Source organism: Apus apus, chromosome 1 (assembly GCF_020740795.1).
Source record: "Apus apus isolate bApuApu2 chromosome 1, bApuApu2.pri.cur, whole genome shotgun sequence".
Taxonomy (NCBI): Eukaryota; Metazoa; Chordata; class Aves; order Apodiformes; family Apodidae; genus Apus; species Apus apus.
Genome location: NC_067282.1, coordinates 159,511,283 through 159,529,113, shown reverse-complemented (window position 1 = coordinate 159,529,113; position 17,831 = coordinate 159,511,283). Strand labels below are relative to the sequence as shown.

General features: G+C 42.3%; 2 protein-coding genes across 3 annotated transcripts in view; one reads left to right on the top strand and one right to left on the bottom strand.

Annotated features, from left to right (window-relative positions):
- EEA1 (early endosome antigen 1) overlaps positions 1-17,831 on the bottom strand; it is a 253,947-nt gene that overhangs the window by 153,238 nt on the left and 82,878 nt on the right. For both annotated transcript variants that reach the window (XR_007889189.1, XR_007889190.1), the window contains exon 31: positions 110-188. The gene's annotated coding sequence lies outside the window, so the exon portion shown is untranslated. The remainder of the gene's footprint in view (positions 1-109; positions 189-17,831) is intronic.
- The window catches only part of PLEKHG7 (pleckstrin homology and RhoGEF domain containing G7), a 32,753-nt gene that overhangs the window by 13,618 nt on the left and 1,304 nt on the right, over positions 1-17,831 (top strand). Inside the window, exons 8-15 of the mRNA XM_051621383.1 lie at positions 1,821-1,916; positions 3,155-3,268; positions 4,730-4,904; positions 6,849-6,964; positions 7,711-7,804; positions 11,063-11,142; positions 12,527-12,686; positions 16,881-16,978. Of these exons, the coding sequence (XP_051477343.1) occupies positions 1,821-1,916; positions 3,155-3,268; positions 4,730-4,904; positions 6,849-6,964; positions 7,711-7,804; positions 11,063-11,142; positions 12,527-12,686; positions 16,881-16,978 (933 nt within the window). The remainder of the gene's footprint in view (positions 1-1,820; positions 1,917-3,154; positions 3,269-4,729; positions 4,905-6,848; positions 6,965-7,710; positions 7,805-11,062; positions 11,143-12,526; positions 12,687-16,880; positions 16,979-17,831) is intronic.

Sequence of the window (17,831 nt, the reverse complement as noted above, 5' to 3'; positions counted from 1 at the left end):
TAGCAAGTTACAACAAAATTATGATCACCTCTCTCCAGCTGGGGTTTCTCTTTGTGTGGGTGGGTGTATCCCACACAAACTGGATGGTCTGTGTTTGTGTGCTACTTACACTTCAGCTTCCAGGAGGAGGGCAACCACTCCAGCTCCTTGCCACTTGCAGCCAGTTGCGGAGAGACCATTTTCAGCTCCTGAAAGTTAAAGGAACCCATAAATCAAAATAATTTTACATAACTTTAGGAAAAAAAAAAACAAACACAGAAGTTTTTTCTTAGCTTAAGAGCTTTTTTTATACACCACCTCACCCTTACCAGCAAAGTGAATATTTGGAAGGAGCTCTTCAGCTGCACAGTTTGCATGGCTGCTCACAATCACATCATATGCCTTAAACTACTTCCTTCCTTCAATTTCTTTCCCATATAGCAATTCCCTTGCCTTAACAGTTAACATCTCCCTTTTTAGCCAAAACGAGAAAAGCAGGAAAGCTCTTCAGAGTAGGGACAATTAGCCAGAGCTCCAACATATGAGAAAGTCACCTCTGCTCAGTGACTGACCACACCCCAGGTGAGCTGCTGTGAGTGAGCACCTGAGCAGGTTTGGTGGTACAAGGAAAGAGACTTTTTATTGACATGTTTCACCCTGCCCATGTTGTGGGCTGTCTATTCATGCAGCCAACTACTAGAGTTCAGTTGATGGCTGGTTGCTGCTTCCTTCATACTTGTTCAAAAAAAGGAGTGAGCCGTATTGCTGTGTGCCATTTAGCAATCACAAAAGCTTTGAGCTTTGATGAAGGATGATCAAGCCTTGAGAGAATTATCTTTAATACATTTTTTATTTCTGTTTTCTGATTTTATTGTTCTTATTAACAAGGATGATAAATGTTCATTTATTATGCATACTTGTATATAAGCTGGTAATCACATATAGGAGAAACTAGATGCTGTCAGTGGCTATAATGCCTGTTTTCCATGCATTTTACAGCATGCATTTTTTTCTTGGCAGCAGTCTGAATCCATAGGAAAAATATATGCTGTAAAAAGTATAAAATACACCCTTGTCAAAATGAAAGAATAAGCAAGCATCACCCTATAAGCAACCCTGTCCCATAAATACACAAAACACAGCAGTTTGTGCAGCTACAACAACCATTCATAGCAGTATCACAGAGGATGATGTTCTCTTCTGGTCTAAAATCTGGCCTAAACCTGAACCTGGTAATGAATTTGTGTGCAAACAGTGTGTTCAGGAGGCAAGAGTGTGCTTAGGAGCAGGCTTTTGCCCACTTCTGACTGACAGGGTGCAGCACCCTTAAATCCTGTGCAAGCATATACAATTAGCTTATGGGGAATATATGACTTTGTATAGCATTTTATAGAAATGTCCCTCATCTCCAATAGCATGAAACAAAATCTAACTATGAAAGATTGTATCTTCTTCAAATGACCATGAACATTCCCTTAATTTTCACAGCTCTGTCATACACCATCAGTGCTTTCCAGTAGATACCATCCATCCATTGTAATTTTTCATGACAATTCATGTTAAACACTTCTGCTACACTAAAATAAGTTTGAATGGAATAACTAACCTTGTTTCAAAGCTTTTGTCATATGGCATTATCATTACATAAGCGGGCATTTGTATAGATTTCCGGGTGTAATTCTGAAGCTAATTCTAGCAATGTCAGGGAGATAAGGATAGGCACCCCATTAGGCTTGGAGCCTTTGAAAAGACCAGAGATAGGAAATAAAGTTTTTTTAAGCTGAACTTCAAAAGATTACTGATGCTAATTTCTCTTTTCCCACCCTTCCCCCTTTATTTAGATAAGTCTCAGTTTTCTGAAAACATTTTTCGAAGCTGTGAAGGAGCACGTCAGCAAGTCAGGCACCCCTATGGATTTCAGCTCCATACTCAGAAAGGTAACATAATGAGTATTTTTGCTAAATATCAGTAGGTCCTTGCAGCAGACCTTTTACCATAGCATGAAGGTGTTTTAGAGCAATCAAGTCAGTCAAGGATATGCCATCTGGTCACAGGCAGTTTGGTCTCAGCCTCAAGCACCTCCTGCCAGTTGGATTATTTTTTTATTATTATTATTATTGGGTGGCATGTTTGAGGTGGTCATAGAAAGATGCTCTGAGAACAGTGTGGGAAGAATTTCTCTTCCTGGGGAACAGCAGCCCAAGAGCTAGATGAGACTTTGCCACCAGCAGAAGCAAGCTTCCCACTCTGTGGGAGATGTTTACCTGAGACCAGATCCCAGCCCCATTGTTGGATATTCCCTACCTCCTTCCACTCCATTGCATAGATCCTTCTTTTACTCCACGGACCAGACTCACAAAGGTATTTAGGTGTAACTGAGAGCTCAACGGGATTAAAATATCTCTTATACTTTGGCCTGTGTCTGCTAAGCAAGGCACAGCTGTCCTGCCACTGCCAAGCACAGCCCTGCAACCCTCTGGGGCAGTCTGCATGGTACACAAGGCAGTTGCCCAAACAGCAGTCTCCAGGGGCTCTCTTTCCTGCATAATTTGCCAGTGACTGAAAAGCTGGAAATATTAATACAGACAGAAAATCAATTTATGGACCTGAACTTTCCCTAGCAGTAGAGGCCATTTGAAAACTTCTGGAAAAATACTGAAACAGACCCCTACCTCAGGGTTAGGATTTTAAAAAGGGAAAAGGAGGCTGGAGCTTGGCTTCTCACCCCTGTTACCTCTGACTTCAGGCATTCATATCAATAACGGTGAGACAGGCAAAATCCCAGACAAAACTGAGTTTTATCATGGATGGCACTCAACATTTGTAAGAGCTTTCTAACACAGCAGATATAAAGTGACATGCTGTATGAGACCATGTAAAGCCGTTGTGGGTTGTGCATGAAATTCACATCATTTATTCCTAATGAGAACAAAGCCTAAGAATGTTTTCCACCTCTGCAGAGCTGTTACAACTGTGCTCCCATGTGTTGCTTGAGCAGTTGTAGGGGTTTTTTACTACTTTTACTACTTTTTAACTTTACTTTTCTAACTCCTCCTCTCCTTTTCCTAGGTAGAAGGAAATCTCAGGTAAAATGCACATTACAAAACCAAAACTCTTGTTCCTCCCTTTGTCCTGACATTCTTCCTTCTTGATAAGTTTCCAAGTTTTTCTGCAGTTTTTCCAGGGTGACCTCTGCCAGACACACCAGATTTATTGCCTCAATTATACCTCTGCTGTCTTCTACTTGGAAAACCTGAGACAGAGAGAAGATTTTGGCATCTACCTAAAAGTAAAGTGATGGTTTTGTTGTCATTATTGTCATTGTTGTTGTCTTCAGGCTTTCCGCCTTATGACAGGATTTTAACAGCAGACTAGGATAATTCATTTGAAGCAAAACTCTGTAGATAGCACTTTACATAGATTTTTGTACTGCAGATGGTATCATAAAGTAATTCTGAGTGTATGTTCCTCTGCACATGTTAAAGTCCATACTTGTAATTTAGATCAGGCAAGAAGGGGAACTAAGGGGAACAACTGGCTGCATTTTTGCAGGCAGAAAATATGTACTGCCAGCCCATGTCATTCAGATATTTAACACATAATCCCTTGACTTCATGAAAGTGAAAAGGCACAAAAATCAAGCCACATAGTAAAATCTCTCTCACGTATTTTCACTTTGATACATGTCCTACATATCAGCTTGGTTTAGATGTTGGTTGGGAACGCAGTATGTAGGATTTTATGTGCTTTAGCAGACAGCAAGACTCACATTCTCTGATTACAAAACAACCCCCAGCCCCTGTGTTATTCCACATCAGCAATTACATAAACAAACCTCACATCTGGAGAAGAGTATGATGGTCTTCTGCTTAAGGAGAATGTTTCCCCCGGGAGGAAGCAGCATCCTGGGTAGAACAGCCAGAACCCCACTGCAATGGCAGTGGTTTATCTCCTCTGTGAGGATTTGCTTAACCAGACATAAAGCAAATTTATAACTTGGTACCAAAACATCACCAGTAGGGAGCATTTACCTCCTTCAAAGGCTGGAAAGTACTATCGGTGATGTCTTTCTAAAGTTAAAGCACTTAGGGCAGGTTCTGTCTTTGCCAACACCACATGTGCCTGAAGCAACAACTCCAGCCAGTGCAGTCATGAGGCTCCTGGGAATAGGGCTCTGCTCCTTCTGACTTACCATTAGCAGACCAGTGTGTCCTTAAAATTGGTCTTCAACATTACAGACTTAGAAAGAGAAACCTGAAGAAGTGGGCTCTTCTCAAAGGCAACCCCAAAACTGGGAGGACACCTCTTTGTAGCAGCCAAACTCTGCAGCTTTTAGGGCTTGGGAGAGTCACATTGCTTGCTCCCTGTCAAGGATTTCATACAGTCATGCCTAGGAAAATGTTCCGCATTGGGAAGTAGCAGGGTGACCCTGAAACATAAGGTGTCCCTCAAACATAACTGAGCTTTTCCTGATGATTAAAATGGCAGATAAATAAGAACATTGCTTGGTCTGCTAGCATGGCCACAGTATCTGAAATGGAGAGCAGCAAAGCAGAAAGAGAATCTGGAGGAGCAACATGATTCCTCCTGTAGAGAGCCTTTAGGCTGCCCTTGCTCTCACTGTGTGATAAGTTTGTCTTTAATTAGTCTCTGTCTCATTCCAGTCAGCTGGTGATGCAGAAAACTGTATTGCTGCCTCCCTGCCAGGGAGTAGCTGAAGCCTAAGGCTGATTTTCCTTGTCTTCAGCAGTGGTGTGAACAAAATAAACAGTGCAAGAGGCTGCATCTGCCTGAGCTGCTGGTCGCTCCTTTGCATCGACTGACACGCTACCCACTCCTCCTTAACAACATCTGGAAGAGGAGCACTGACCAAACAGAGAAAGGCTTTATCTGGTCACTTAAAGAGAAGGTGGAAAAGTCCATATGTAAGTAGTTAAGGTTAAAAGTCGAGTGTGCAATTAAGAATTAGCAAGTTTTGTGGCCTTTTTGTGCATGTCCTTTGAGTGTGAATGGGTCTGGTGTCCCTGCAGAGATGCAATGAGGATGTGCATGCCTTTCTACAACCCTGAGCCCTTCCTCACTCTATAGGAAATTATTGGTACCACCCTTGTGCTGTCAAAACCTCTCTGAGCAAGGTCACAGGACTCCCAAATTAGTGAGTCACTTGTATTTGCTCAGAATCATCTGCAGTTACATGAAAACTATTAAGAGCAGATCACAAATTAGTACAAATCAAGAAAGATCTGAAACAAAGAAGTCTTTGAGTTGGATTTGTGTCTAAAGAGGATTTTTTGAGGCTAATCCTTAATAGGATAAAATTGCACTCACAAGGGGAATGTTATGTCAGTGACCTTTCACTAAATGAGAAGGTCCTACCATGTAACGTAGTTGAAGAGCTATCTCAGCTACAGATTTTCTCTAGCTATTGGGGGGTGGGGGGGGAAGGGGTGGGTGGTTAGTCCAGGAATATTTTTTTTTCCCTGCATTTGTTTCAAGTAAATAATTTCTTAATTCTAAATAATTTATTAAGTCAGTCTTGTTCAGGAAGCTATAAATGCGTTTCTAAGTGTCTTATGGTCATGTAGTACATCAGCAGCTAAGTTTATTCCCCAGAGACCTCATGCAGCCCCCACTGAAATCAAAGACAAGACAGTGCATCACCAAAACATTTATGCTACCAATCTTGCAAGGGAGAGGTGCCAGGCAGCACTTCATCCTCACCTACAGCACACCAGGGCCTTGAGCCACCCATCATAGTGGCTTGCCCCTGCCACCATCCTTCTCCCTGTCCTGGACACTCAACATCTCCTTGGGCAGAGATCAAATTACCTTCTAGAGACAGATAAATCTGGGGCTCTTTCTTCTTGGGTAGACACTCCAATGACAGAATTACCACCTAAAAGACAGACTCAGGTTCTTTTTCTTCTTGCCAAGTCTTAAGAGGAGTCTAGCCTAATGGCCACACAAAGGAGCACACTTTTTTGGCAGAGAATAGGTTCCACAGGAAAATAAGATTGTTTTGTCACTAGTCTGGGGACTTCTGCTGGGGAGACAGCAGTGCTAGGTATGGCCCCAAAAGGCTGTGGCATATCTGGGGAATATTAATGGCAAAGAAATAGGTCATCAGAGTTTAGATACCTCCGGGCCAAGGAAACTAAGAATGGAGGAGTGACCTCTCTTTATCCACAAGCATCTAACAAAGGTCAGTCTTCACTTCTTCACCAGTGAACCAGTGACAGAAGGAACAGCTGCAGTCCAAGCATTCACCCTCTGGTGAGTGTGTGTGTGGGTGTGAAACCATTATTTGCAATATCACTTAACATAAACCTGGAATTTAAGTTGCATGTCCATTCAAGCTTTCCTCATAGTGGTCTGAATCAGCAAAGACTTAGTCCCCATTTATCAGATTCAGAGGTGCCCCCATCCAGTTATATACAATCACTTACGGCACAACTTCCCCTGAAATTCATTCTCATTCATTTCAAGAGTCTTTTGATCAGCCTGTATGAAACCAAAAGTATTTTTCCCTCAAGACCCCAGTTTAGAAAGTCAGGATTTTTTTCTGAAGAACTTTTAAAGACTACAGTTGAATTGAGTTTTATATTATTCCCCCTCTTCCACAGTCAGATTAGCAAACACAACCTTTTCACTTAGCAGTGAATTTAAGGATGTTTGAATGCATGAGTCAAAATTTGGGCTCTGCTGACCTGAAAAGAGTTTAGGAATGTTTTACAATGAGACCAAGATTTCATCTGGGGTCTCACACCTGAGGTGCTTTGGCTTCCACAGGAGAAAAACCAGTATCCAGCATCTTCTAGAAACAAGAGTGTTTTTGCCAGCCTTGGCAACTGATGTTTCATGTATTTCAGGGGATCTGGAAGGTAAAGTCAAGTGGTTGGACAACTTTCAGAAGTTCAGGCAGCTGCAGGAGGTCATAATTTGGCCTCAGGTCTGGGATCGTGACAAAAGATTCTTTGTCCCAGAGGTAAGCACTTTTTTAAACAACATTTATCTTTATAGCATGGTCTACAGTTGGCTGGTTGCCTATATTTTAGTTACTGGGGATCGCTCTGCTCTAACAGGAGCAGCTCCAGTGTGGACACTGCAAATGCTGTAGCTGAACACACAGGCTGAGCACAGGATAGCAGCATGGGTTGCTCTCAGCTAGCATCCAAAAGAGTACCACTATATAATCCAGAAGGACTCTCTTTTGCTTTTAGAGGACAGAATGAAATGTGAGAGATGTAAGTATTGCTACCTTTCTGTAAGGATACAAAGTAGAAATTATTTGCCTCAAGCTGAGCTGGATAAATTTCTGTTTACTTTTAAATAGCACTACAAAAAAATTACACAGCACATCTGGGAGCACGTGCACCTTTCTGCTGTGGTTACCACTTTAACCATACCAGACAGACTTAAAGCAGCATTATGGTAACATCATCAAATGGGTCTCACCCCAAGGATTATGTCTGTTCACATGCAGGGCTGCAAAAACCATTACACTCAAGTCAGAAAAAGAGAAACCCAGCTTAACATTTCAAAAGCAGAAACACATTTAAGCAATAGCCCCACTGAAGAAACATAGCCATGCTCACTTATTAACTGTGTGATGTATTCAGCCTGAAATAAAAGCACATGTGTGCTCTGTTTAACTGCTGGTTGCCTCCCAGTTTATCATCAGATATACAAGATTCTCCATCCTCTCTCTCTCTCTCTTTTTTTTGGGTCAAGTGCTTGAAGCAAAGCCTAAAAGAAAACAGCAGTGAAAACATTTTGTCTTCAGCAAACAGACTTCTCCTTCATGAAGGGAGGCTAACACTAGCAGGTAACATCCCTAAACGTCCTGGTATGACGAATTAGTCTGATGGAAACATATTTAGTCATGGCAGGACCACTATGAACCTCTATAGCAGAAGCTGGGCAGCACAGGAAAGAAAAAGCAAATGTACAGCTTGTCAGAGGGAGACTGAGAAACAGCCAAACTACCAAAAGGCTGAGCATTCTGCATGATTGCTTGTTGTCACATCTGGATACTTAGTCTGCCAGGTGCTGAAGAAATTAGCTTGACTGGCCAATGCCTGCCTCTCAAAGGGAGTGTGTTACTGTCACATTCCGGAACATGGCAATAGGAAAACAGAAAGCATAGACTGTTCTTCACAAGGTGCCCCATGTGCCCTGGGACCGATGTCAATTCTCTGGCACCATTTCTACTATGTGTTTCATGAAAATTACTGACAAATCCAGAGGTTTTTCCTAGTTTTATTTTATATCTCATCTCTGCTAAAAAATGCTGTTTTGATGGACACTTTGCAACAAGAAGGTTTTATCCTGCCAGGTCATTTCCCTTTTATGAACAGAGCACTCATACAACCAGCCATTAATGCCACAGATGGCACAGTGGTCCCACATGAGCATGTTGATTTGTACAAAACTGCTCGCAGGTGTCCGTCGCCCTGGCAGAGCAAAGATATATGTCTCCAGGCTCACAGGCACCATTTTGTAGCAGGGCACAGTTGCTTGCTAGGGATCTGCTGCAGAATCTCTGCCTGTGCAGGACAGGAGGATTTACTTTGTGTATGAGCAGGAAGCAGAGCCTGGGCAGTTTGGAGAAGCCTATCATTGGAAAGGATGCTGGCAGCTGTATGCAGAAGTGGCTGCAGGGGTAACAATGGTTTGACAGAAATTAGCACAGTCCATGTCTCCACAGGAGCAGAGCTGAAGAGAATAAGCACACAACACTTTCTCTCTTCCACCATCATTATTACTATTGTAAAGGGAGCAGCAAAAGGAACATGGTCCATTTTTCAGTGGTTTTGTTTTCCTTCCCACATGGGGAGAATTATAGTAGCAGAGGAGAAGAAAAAGGTTCTGGAGACCAGAAGAAAAGTTTCTCATGATGTTTAGGGGGTGGTGGGCAGAGGAGAAAGAAAGCCACTGAATCCTTTCCTGCCAGTGCTTCCTTACTGCTCTCTTGATGCAGGAGGTAAGGGTGGCCATCAGGTGGCCACATTACTTTCTGCAGTATTTAATTAGAAAATGAAGAAGAAGGTATGAGCCTAAGTCTTTCCCACCAAGACAGCCAGCTGCCTAAAATGTGCGATGTAAAAGCACCTACCATTTGGCCATTTGTCTGAATGAAATATCTTTACAGACAAAAATGAAATCACAAGTCAAATATGACACTGCACAACAGAAATAAGGATGCCCTGAAGTCCCCACTCTGAATAGACTCACATAAATTTGGTATTAAGATGAACTATGCTTGTTTGAACAAAACTGAGATCCCTTAGATCGCAGTTGCATGGAGTTTTGTAATCCTTTAATTGAGAATAGGAGCAGCTAAGAGAAGTGGGTTTGTTCAGATTTAGGAAGAGGAGGCTCAGGGAAGACATTACTGTTGTCTTCAACTGCCTAAAGGCTTGTTTGATGCAAATGGAAATAAAGGCATCTTGGAGTTGCACAGAGAAAGGATGAGACATAACAATTCAAGTTGCAGCATGAAGTATTAAACATTTGGAAAAAACTTTTTGATAATTAATGTGGTAAAATATTCATACAAAGGTCCAGAGAAATTGCAGTTTCCTTTCTTGCACATATTCCAAACTTGACTGAACAACATGCTCTAGCTTGGCCTGCTTGGAGCAGTGGGTTGGACCAGAGACCTCCAGAGGTTCCTTCCAACTGATGCCATTAAGTGACTCTGTGAACACTGTACAAATCAAAGAAACAGAAAAGTTGATCCACAGCAGTAGACAGAGTTTACAACAAATAGATCTATCCTGCGTAATGCCCACAAAAACCTACTGCTGTACAAGAGATGCTGTGGAGAAACCTTTGCCAAATTTTTGACTTCATAGAAACTTACAGCAGGGTAGTTTTTATAAGATGTCTAATACACATTAACTTGATTTTGTGTAGTCTTCTGAATCTCCAGTAGCACATAAGAAGGTCCTCCTGATAGCTTCTTTATTCTCCATGCAGCTGGCTGATCCCTCATCTCATTAGAATTTTAATTTTCAGTAGTTACTGATGTTACTTTTTGTGACATTAATGAGACAAGTTTTTAAGCCAAACCTTTTGGAACCAAACACCCAAGAAAGTATTTCAGGATCCTGCAAGATTTCCTGGAAGCAATAGCTCTGACCATCCCCATTTGCTGTAAAGAGCACCTGGGCATTTCATGCCTACTTTTCCAACCAAAAGATGCCCTATTGGTAGTAGTCAGAGGCCAGATTATAAGTGATAAAGTCTGCAGCAGAGAAAGGAGGTGATTCTGAAAGTGAAATAGGACAGCAAGCTGGGACCAAAAATGAAATAAGGATTCACAGAAAGGACAGAAGGAGCCATAAACAAGAAAGAGGTCAAAGGCCCAAGCACTACAAACCCAGTAAAGACTTCAGGTTTCCTGCAGGAGACCGCTTAAAAAATTAATCTTGTTTTTTTTAAAATTGCTCCTTATTATTTATTATAGTAATACCTAAGTTATCAAAATGGCTTGGACATCAACCTGAAAGACTTTGAAACATTCTCACAGGCATTTGATGTTATATTCCTCACATCCTCATTACCCCTAAGCTAGGAAGAAAAGATAAGCCAACAGTATTTTGTGTAGCTTTTGAAAGGCTTTTGTGATACTATCTCTTAACATTTCATTGCTGCAAAACCCTGTGAAGGGGGCAGCATACTAGTATTTACAGGCACCAGGAAAAGGTGGCACTTTCCTATTGTTTTACCTCTGCCTTTTGCCAAAGGCTCACTGTTTACCAGAGAGGATTTGCTAGTTTATAGCACACTGATTGTTGTATTTTCAGGGGATCCAGGTCGCTTTTCCTGGCAGGCAAGTAGTTGTTTTTTCATAATGAGGTAGCTGCTCAGAATCATCAAAAAATATAATTTTTTAAGTGCTGCCTTTGAGAGTACAGACTAGAGAATGAGTACTTGTGTGCTATGTTGGAAACTATGCTTCTTTGTTAAAAGCATTTTGTGAGATGCAGTGATTCATAAATCTGCCTCATCTTAGAAGCAGCAATAACTTAAATTAATCACACCATAAAGCTGATTGCTTTTTCATTTTCCTCCTCAGAAAGCACAAGACTCCTTGACGTCTACCTCTTCCTATTTGATGATTTCCTATTAATTACCAAAATTAAACGTAACAGAAAGGTAATAATGGACAGAGATATCTATGGTTGCAGTTGTTATGCTTTTTAGCTTGGCAAATATTTTGAATGGATTTTGGAAGACTGATATAATGATAAAAATACAAGATGACTCATCGGCATGAAGGATGGGCAGTAATAGCAAACCATAACACTGATTCAAAACCCTACTTCTAGGCTCAGTATGTTACAGGAACACTATGACAGGCAGAATTTACACTACAAGACCTAAAAATTTTCCTGGTGCTGGATTCCTAAAGCTCAGAAAAGTTTTAAGAATGTACGAAGTTTTCTAATGATCTCTTCATTAGTCAATCCAGCAACCTGAGAAATTTTTATCCCAAAGACATCAGGACTGTTGGAAAGAAGTAAAAATTCTTGGTTCCAACTCAGTTTGTTGTACGTGTTCTCTCTTTTCCTTAATTAATGGAGATATAATTACTCTTCTTAAGAATTGTTTTCTTTATGAGAGATGCTATATATAAAGAGTTTTATAAATGATAAATATCTATGTTTAGTCAACAAAAAAGGCACCGGATTTCCTGAAATTCCTAAAGCTTCAGTGTATTGGTGCATCTACTTAATTAAGTTTATGAAGCTTATGTAAATTAAGGCTAAGTAGACCTGTGTTAATATAGAAAAGTTTTTGACTGATTTAAAGACTTTTTTTTTTTAAGAAGCAATTGTTCTGCTTTTGTAGGAGACAGACAAGGAACGCAGTGAGAGTTTCTAGACCAGCAGCACCATCCCTTAGCAATGTGGGGGGTGGGATATGAAGGAAGCAAGAATTCAAGGTGCTCTCAGTCTCTTTGAGGGTTGCCCCACATATGTGTTGGTGAACCTTCTGTGAAGGGTTGCAACCTAACTGGAGCCCCAGCAATTAAAATAAAGGGGGAAAGGGAAAAAAAACCAACCAAACAAACAAACAAAAAAAACCACACAAAAAGACTTCTGAACACCTTAGACTGACTGTTTTCTGCCTGTGAACTTGTATTGTGTTTCTGTTGGTGGTGAAACACTGGAACAGGTTGCTCAGAGAGGTGGTGGAGGCCCCATCCCTGGAGACATTTAAGGTCAGGCTTGATGGGGCTCTGAGCAACCTGGTCTAGTTGGAGATGTCCATATGTTTATTGTAGGGGGGTTGGACTAGACAACCTTTAGAGGTCACTTCCAACCCAGTACATTCTATGATTCTATCGTGGCTTTTTAGTACAAGGTGTGATCTTGCAGGGGAGATCCAGCTACCAATGAGTTCTGAGGTTTCTCATACAAATATGTTATCTGTGTACCTTTGATGAGAGAAAGCACATAATTTAGGGCTGTTTAGTGCCTATACTTCATGAGCAGATGGCAGAAAACCAGCTAACCAACTTCATTTCTATTCCCAGAAATATGGGGGCTCAGACACCAGCTTAATCCCTGTCTGTCCTTCCCTCACTCCCGAGCTGCAGGCCTTCATAAGAGAGGGTGGTTTTTGCACTGTCCTAGACCAGCCCATCCCACTAGACAGACTGATACTGAAAAACATTGACCACATCCACATCTCAGGTACGTTCCCATGTACATCTAAACATCTTCCTAAATATCACCTCAACACACTGTGCAGGCAGCAGTGCCTGGTGGTTGCCCACAAACCACCCCCAGATGCCTGCAGGGCAAACACTGGTGCCTCAGCACTGTGGCTTCACAGCTCTGCTCTTACTGCGAGGCACAACCTGCTAACACAGACACTGCACTCCGTGTCCCCCTGCCTCTAACAGGGACTTCCATGCAGACACCAGCAACAGTCAGATATTATCCATCCACCACAAAGGAGGTATCAATGACTTTTTCTCACAAACCAAGTATTGCCTTGTCCAAACTGTCCTAACGTGCTCTGTCAAACTCTGGGCCTCTCTCCCAAGTACATTTTCATTTCTGTAGTAGTTCTGCCCAGTGCACTGCTCTCCTGGATGTGCACACGTGTGCAGCAGCAATTCTCAAGGAGGGGAAGGAGATTTACCTCCTTCTGGTGCTCCTACTCTCCTCCCCACCAGCTACTGAGAGAATTTAAATCACCCATCGTACATCAATGCTTCCTTGCTCACAGACACCTAAATACATCACCAAGGAAAACTGCCCCAATAGTATCTAATGCTGTGTCCTTGGATGAGGAGGGGAGGAGAACCAACCTCCACAGAGAGTGACCAGCCTTACCCTGCCAAAGAAACATATCTGGAGTCACCAAATTGGAGCTTGGGTGAAGGAGCAGGAGTGAAAAATCAGGCCTCCACTTGATCTGAGCTGCTAATACAGGCTTTCACACACCTCAGCCTAACATTGCTGAGATCCCAGGAACCTCCTACATCAAAGAGAAATAAGAGAAACGCAAAACTCTGGGCTCCAGGGCCTGTCACACATCTTAATCCTAAAGACTGGGAAGAAAAGCTCAGGGAGCTAGAGCATTCAGCAGGAAACTGATAGATGTGGAAAATAAACCTAGAGCTCATTAAATTTATGATAACCTGGCAATATATTTACCCAGAGCAATTAGCATTCAGCATCAATGCTGATGGGAAATTAAGGTAGGCAACAAAATGCAAATTACTAAAGATGAGATAAGGGGTTGAACACAGAAAATAATAACCTTTTTTTAAACATACTCCAGGCACTGCCTGTCTGCCCAACGAGTCTCCCTACCAACCCAGCAGATGTGAAGCAAAGATGGTGGCCACCTCTCACCTGCAGGGTGGAGGGGAGGGCAGCCACAACCTCTTGTCTAAGCCCTTACCAGACACAACATTGACAGCTTCTGGGTGCTGGAGAGGGTGGTGCAGCCACCCTCCTGTTTGCACATACAGAATTGGGCATAAAAGCCATAACAGAGACAGAAATAAGAAATTTTAATTTTTAATTATTTTTCCTAGCCAGCATTTGTTACCTTCAGAGATTTCTAACCAGGGTCCTTCTTATCCCTGTGACCTAACCACAACCAGCAAATCAGAAAGTTGCCTATTGCATCCCAGCCTCAGCACTGACTACTGGTTATGGCACTCCCTGCACTCTGGACTTCACTGTCTGACTTCCCTCCCATACACTCCTACCAGCTTTATCACAGCCATAGCTATGGCAGTCTCTGTTACTTACCCGTAGTCTTGTAACACCTCAGAAGCCCCATCCCAATACAGGACCCCTTGAAGTGGAGTACAATAAAAATAGAAAAATTACTAGTGGGAGCTTGCAGTTCAGATTTTCACCATTTTGTGTAAAACAACAAGCAAAACTTCCAATGTAAATAGGAATTTTCCCTTTAAAGGGAAAAATGATACAAGGAGCATATATCATCAGCAATGGGTGCCCTTGGGCAATGCTGCCAATTTATTTGCAGTCTCAAGAAGACTTCTACTACTGGTGGCAATAAAAGATTAGTTAACAAGTTCTCAGAAAGGACAGAACGTGACTTGGGCTGATTCATAGTGTCAATCCAAATTGAAACCCTGATATTTGATCTGACAAGTACTTTTGCATCCATTAGTTTGCTCAGGGTTGATCTCACTTTGGAAAGAAACATACCTCAGTGCAAGGACTAGAGAAAAAAATATTGCAACATCAAAGATAAACCCTTTTGGCAGCAACCAAGAGGCTGATAATTACTCAGGATAATTCTAGCCCAAAGACTGCTACATGTCAGTGGAGGGATCAGAGATATAATGGTGTGCTCATAACACTGGGAAACTACCTTGAAGGCAGAACGATCTGCAAATGCCAGGACATGGTAGAAGAAATGTAACTTCAAAAGTAATAGCACTTCCCTTTGCTTTAAAACTAGGATTATAGGACAGTATCCTCCAGAAAGCTTTTGAGGTCTGACTGTAGAGCATTTGGAAATGCTTGAAATATGGAGGTGATTGGTGACAGTCAACATGGCTTCACTGAGGGCAAATCGTGCCTGAGCAATTTTGTGGCCTTCTGCAATGGGGCTACAGAGATGGTGGATGAGGGCAGAACAACTGACATTATCTGCCTGGATTTGTGCAAAGCATTTGACACTGTCCCACACAACATCCTGGTTCCAAACTGATAGACATGGATTCAACAGATGGACCACTCAGTGGATAAGTTATTGGCTGGATGGCCACACCCAGAGAGTTGTGGTCAATGGATCAGTGTCCAAGTGGAGGCAACTAATGAATGGTGTTCCCCAGGGGTCGGTTTTGGGAGTAGTGCTCTTCAGCATCTTTGTTAGGGACAGGGACAGGGGGATTGAGTGTCTCCTCAGCAAGTTTGCTGACAATATCAAGCTGTGTGGAGTAGTTGACAGCCTAGAGGGAAGGGATGCCATCCAAAGGGACCTTGAGTGGCTGGAGAGATGGACTAATGACAACCTCATGAAGTTCAACAAGGCCAAGTCCAAGGTCCTGCACCTGGGTCAGCATAATCTCAGGCACAAATACAGGCTTGAGAGAGAATGGATAGAGAGCAGTCATAAGGAGGAAGACCTGGGGGTGGTAGTAGATGAGAAGCTCAACATGAGCAACCACTGTGCACTCGCAGCCCAGAAGACCAACCATGTCCTGGGCTGCATCGAAAGAGGCATAACCAGCAGGATAAGAGAGGTGATTCTGCCCCTCTTTTCTGTTCTGGTGAGACTGCACCTGGAATACTGCATACGGTTCTGGAGCCCTTGGCACAAGAAAGACATGGAGCTGTTGGAGAGGGTTCAGAGAAGGGCCACAGATGATCAAAGGGCTGGAGCACCTCTGCTATGAAGACAGGCTGAAGGAGTCGGGGCTGTTCAGCCTAGAGAAGTGAAGGCTCCAGGGAGACCTTATAGCAGCCTTCCAGTACCTAAAGGAGGCCTACAGGAAAGATGGGGAGAATTTTTTTACCAGAGTGTAGTGATAGGACAAGGGATAATAGTTTAAAACTGAAAGAGGGTAGATTTAGGTTAGATATGAGGAAGAAATTCTTCACCATGAGGGTAGTAAGACACTGGAATAGGTTGCCCAGGGAGGTTGTGGATGCCTCCTCCCTGGAGGTGTTCAAGGCCAGGTTGGATGAGCCCTTGTGCAGCCTGGTCTAGTGTGAGGTGTCCCTGCTCATAGCAGAGAGGCTGGAGTTGGATGATTTTTAAGGAGCCTTCCAACCTTAACCATTCTATGATTCTGTGATGCTCATAGTCATCTGCAGGTCCCAGAAGATGCTGCTTTCACCAATTAACTTCTCCTGAGAAGTCTGGCAGGAAGCACAGCGCTGCTGGCAGCTGACCAGGGGCACTGCAGGCAGCAGCACCGGCTCATGCAGACAGCCCAGAGGGAACCAAAGCCCACCTTCAGCCCAAGGACAGCCACTTCCCTATGTGGCCAACATCATAAAGACCTCTCTGAAATAAAAAATAAATAAATAAATAGGGGCTTTCTCTTTAATTTTTCATATTTTATTTTCTCCAACTTCAGTTATGATTTGGTCCACTTTGAATGGAAACTTTTCTTAATGATCCTGAGCTACAGTCAAAAACACCTTAGCTCCACAATGATAATTAAAAATAAATCAAATACAAGCAGCTTTAACTTTTTGAAATAACAAAGCTTCCTATGCAGCAAAAAAACCCAACAAATTCTATCAGGGTGCACTGCCCTACATTAAAATCAGAAAAGATTATTACATCTATCATTTCTTCAATCATCATCAGACAATGTGACATGAAATTGGACTGACAGCTGCATGAGGGAATTTCTATAACTTTTTTGTATTTTTCCACAGTCTTCAGCCTGAGAAATGCTTTCCTAATACAGCACGAAAATAGGTATCGTCAGTCCATAGCAGTGTTCTTGCTACAAGCCCAGACAGAGGCTGCCAAGGTAAGTAGCACACTTTTTTTTTTTGTCTTTCTTCTCTAATTACACAACTACACTTTCCCTACAGGAGGATCGCAGCCTAAAGGTGGTCACACTGTGACAAGAATCTGTTACAGTTGTGACATTTGACCAAAACCAAAGAAAAAGCCCAGTGCCCTTGCTGACACATTTGTAACAGAACTTTTGCTGTTGAACGTCTGCCAACTATCTATCAGGGTTGGTATAGCAGGCCTAATCTTGCTGAAAAAAAATTCTGATTGCTAAAAGAAAAAAAGAAAAAAAAAGCCATTTCTTGTGTCACAGCAAGGAAGATGGCCAGCCCCTCCAAAGAAGTCAACACCAGAACAACTGGCCCCACCCAACTCACGTGCAGTAGTACTCAGATCAGAAAACTGGATCATGCTCATCTATGCATGACACATATCTTGCAATTTCAGATTGAACAGATGGTATGAGTAATTCCACTGCTATATAAATTTACCCCTCATTTTCACACCACATCACATTTCTAGTAACACAGCTGTACATAACATCTGAAAGCATGGTAGGCACTGCAGAGAAGTTTGCTGGTTTTTTTCTCCTGTTAGTTGAATTTCATTCTCTAATACCTAATGCACGTAAGTTTGACTACAACTAATCTTAATTCTTAAAAGTAAATCACAGTAGATATAGTTTTTCAGGGAAAAGCAACGTGTGACTTGTTTTCCATTTCCAGGTCACCAGTAGGTGATTGGAATAGGTATCTACTCAAGAAGTCATTACCTTCTCCTGTATTGAAATACTACCTTTTCCTTCCAAAGATGCCTTCAGGTGGCTACCATCTTCTCAATGTCTCCCAGGTCCAATTTATCAATGC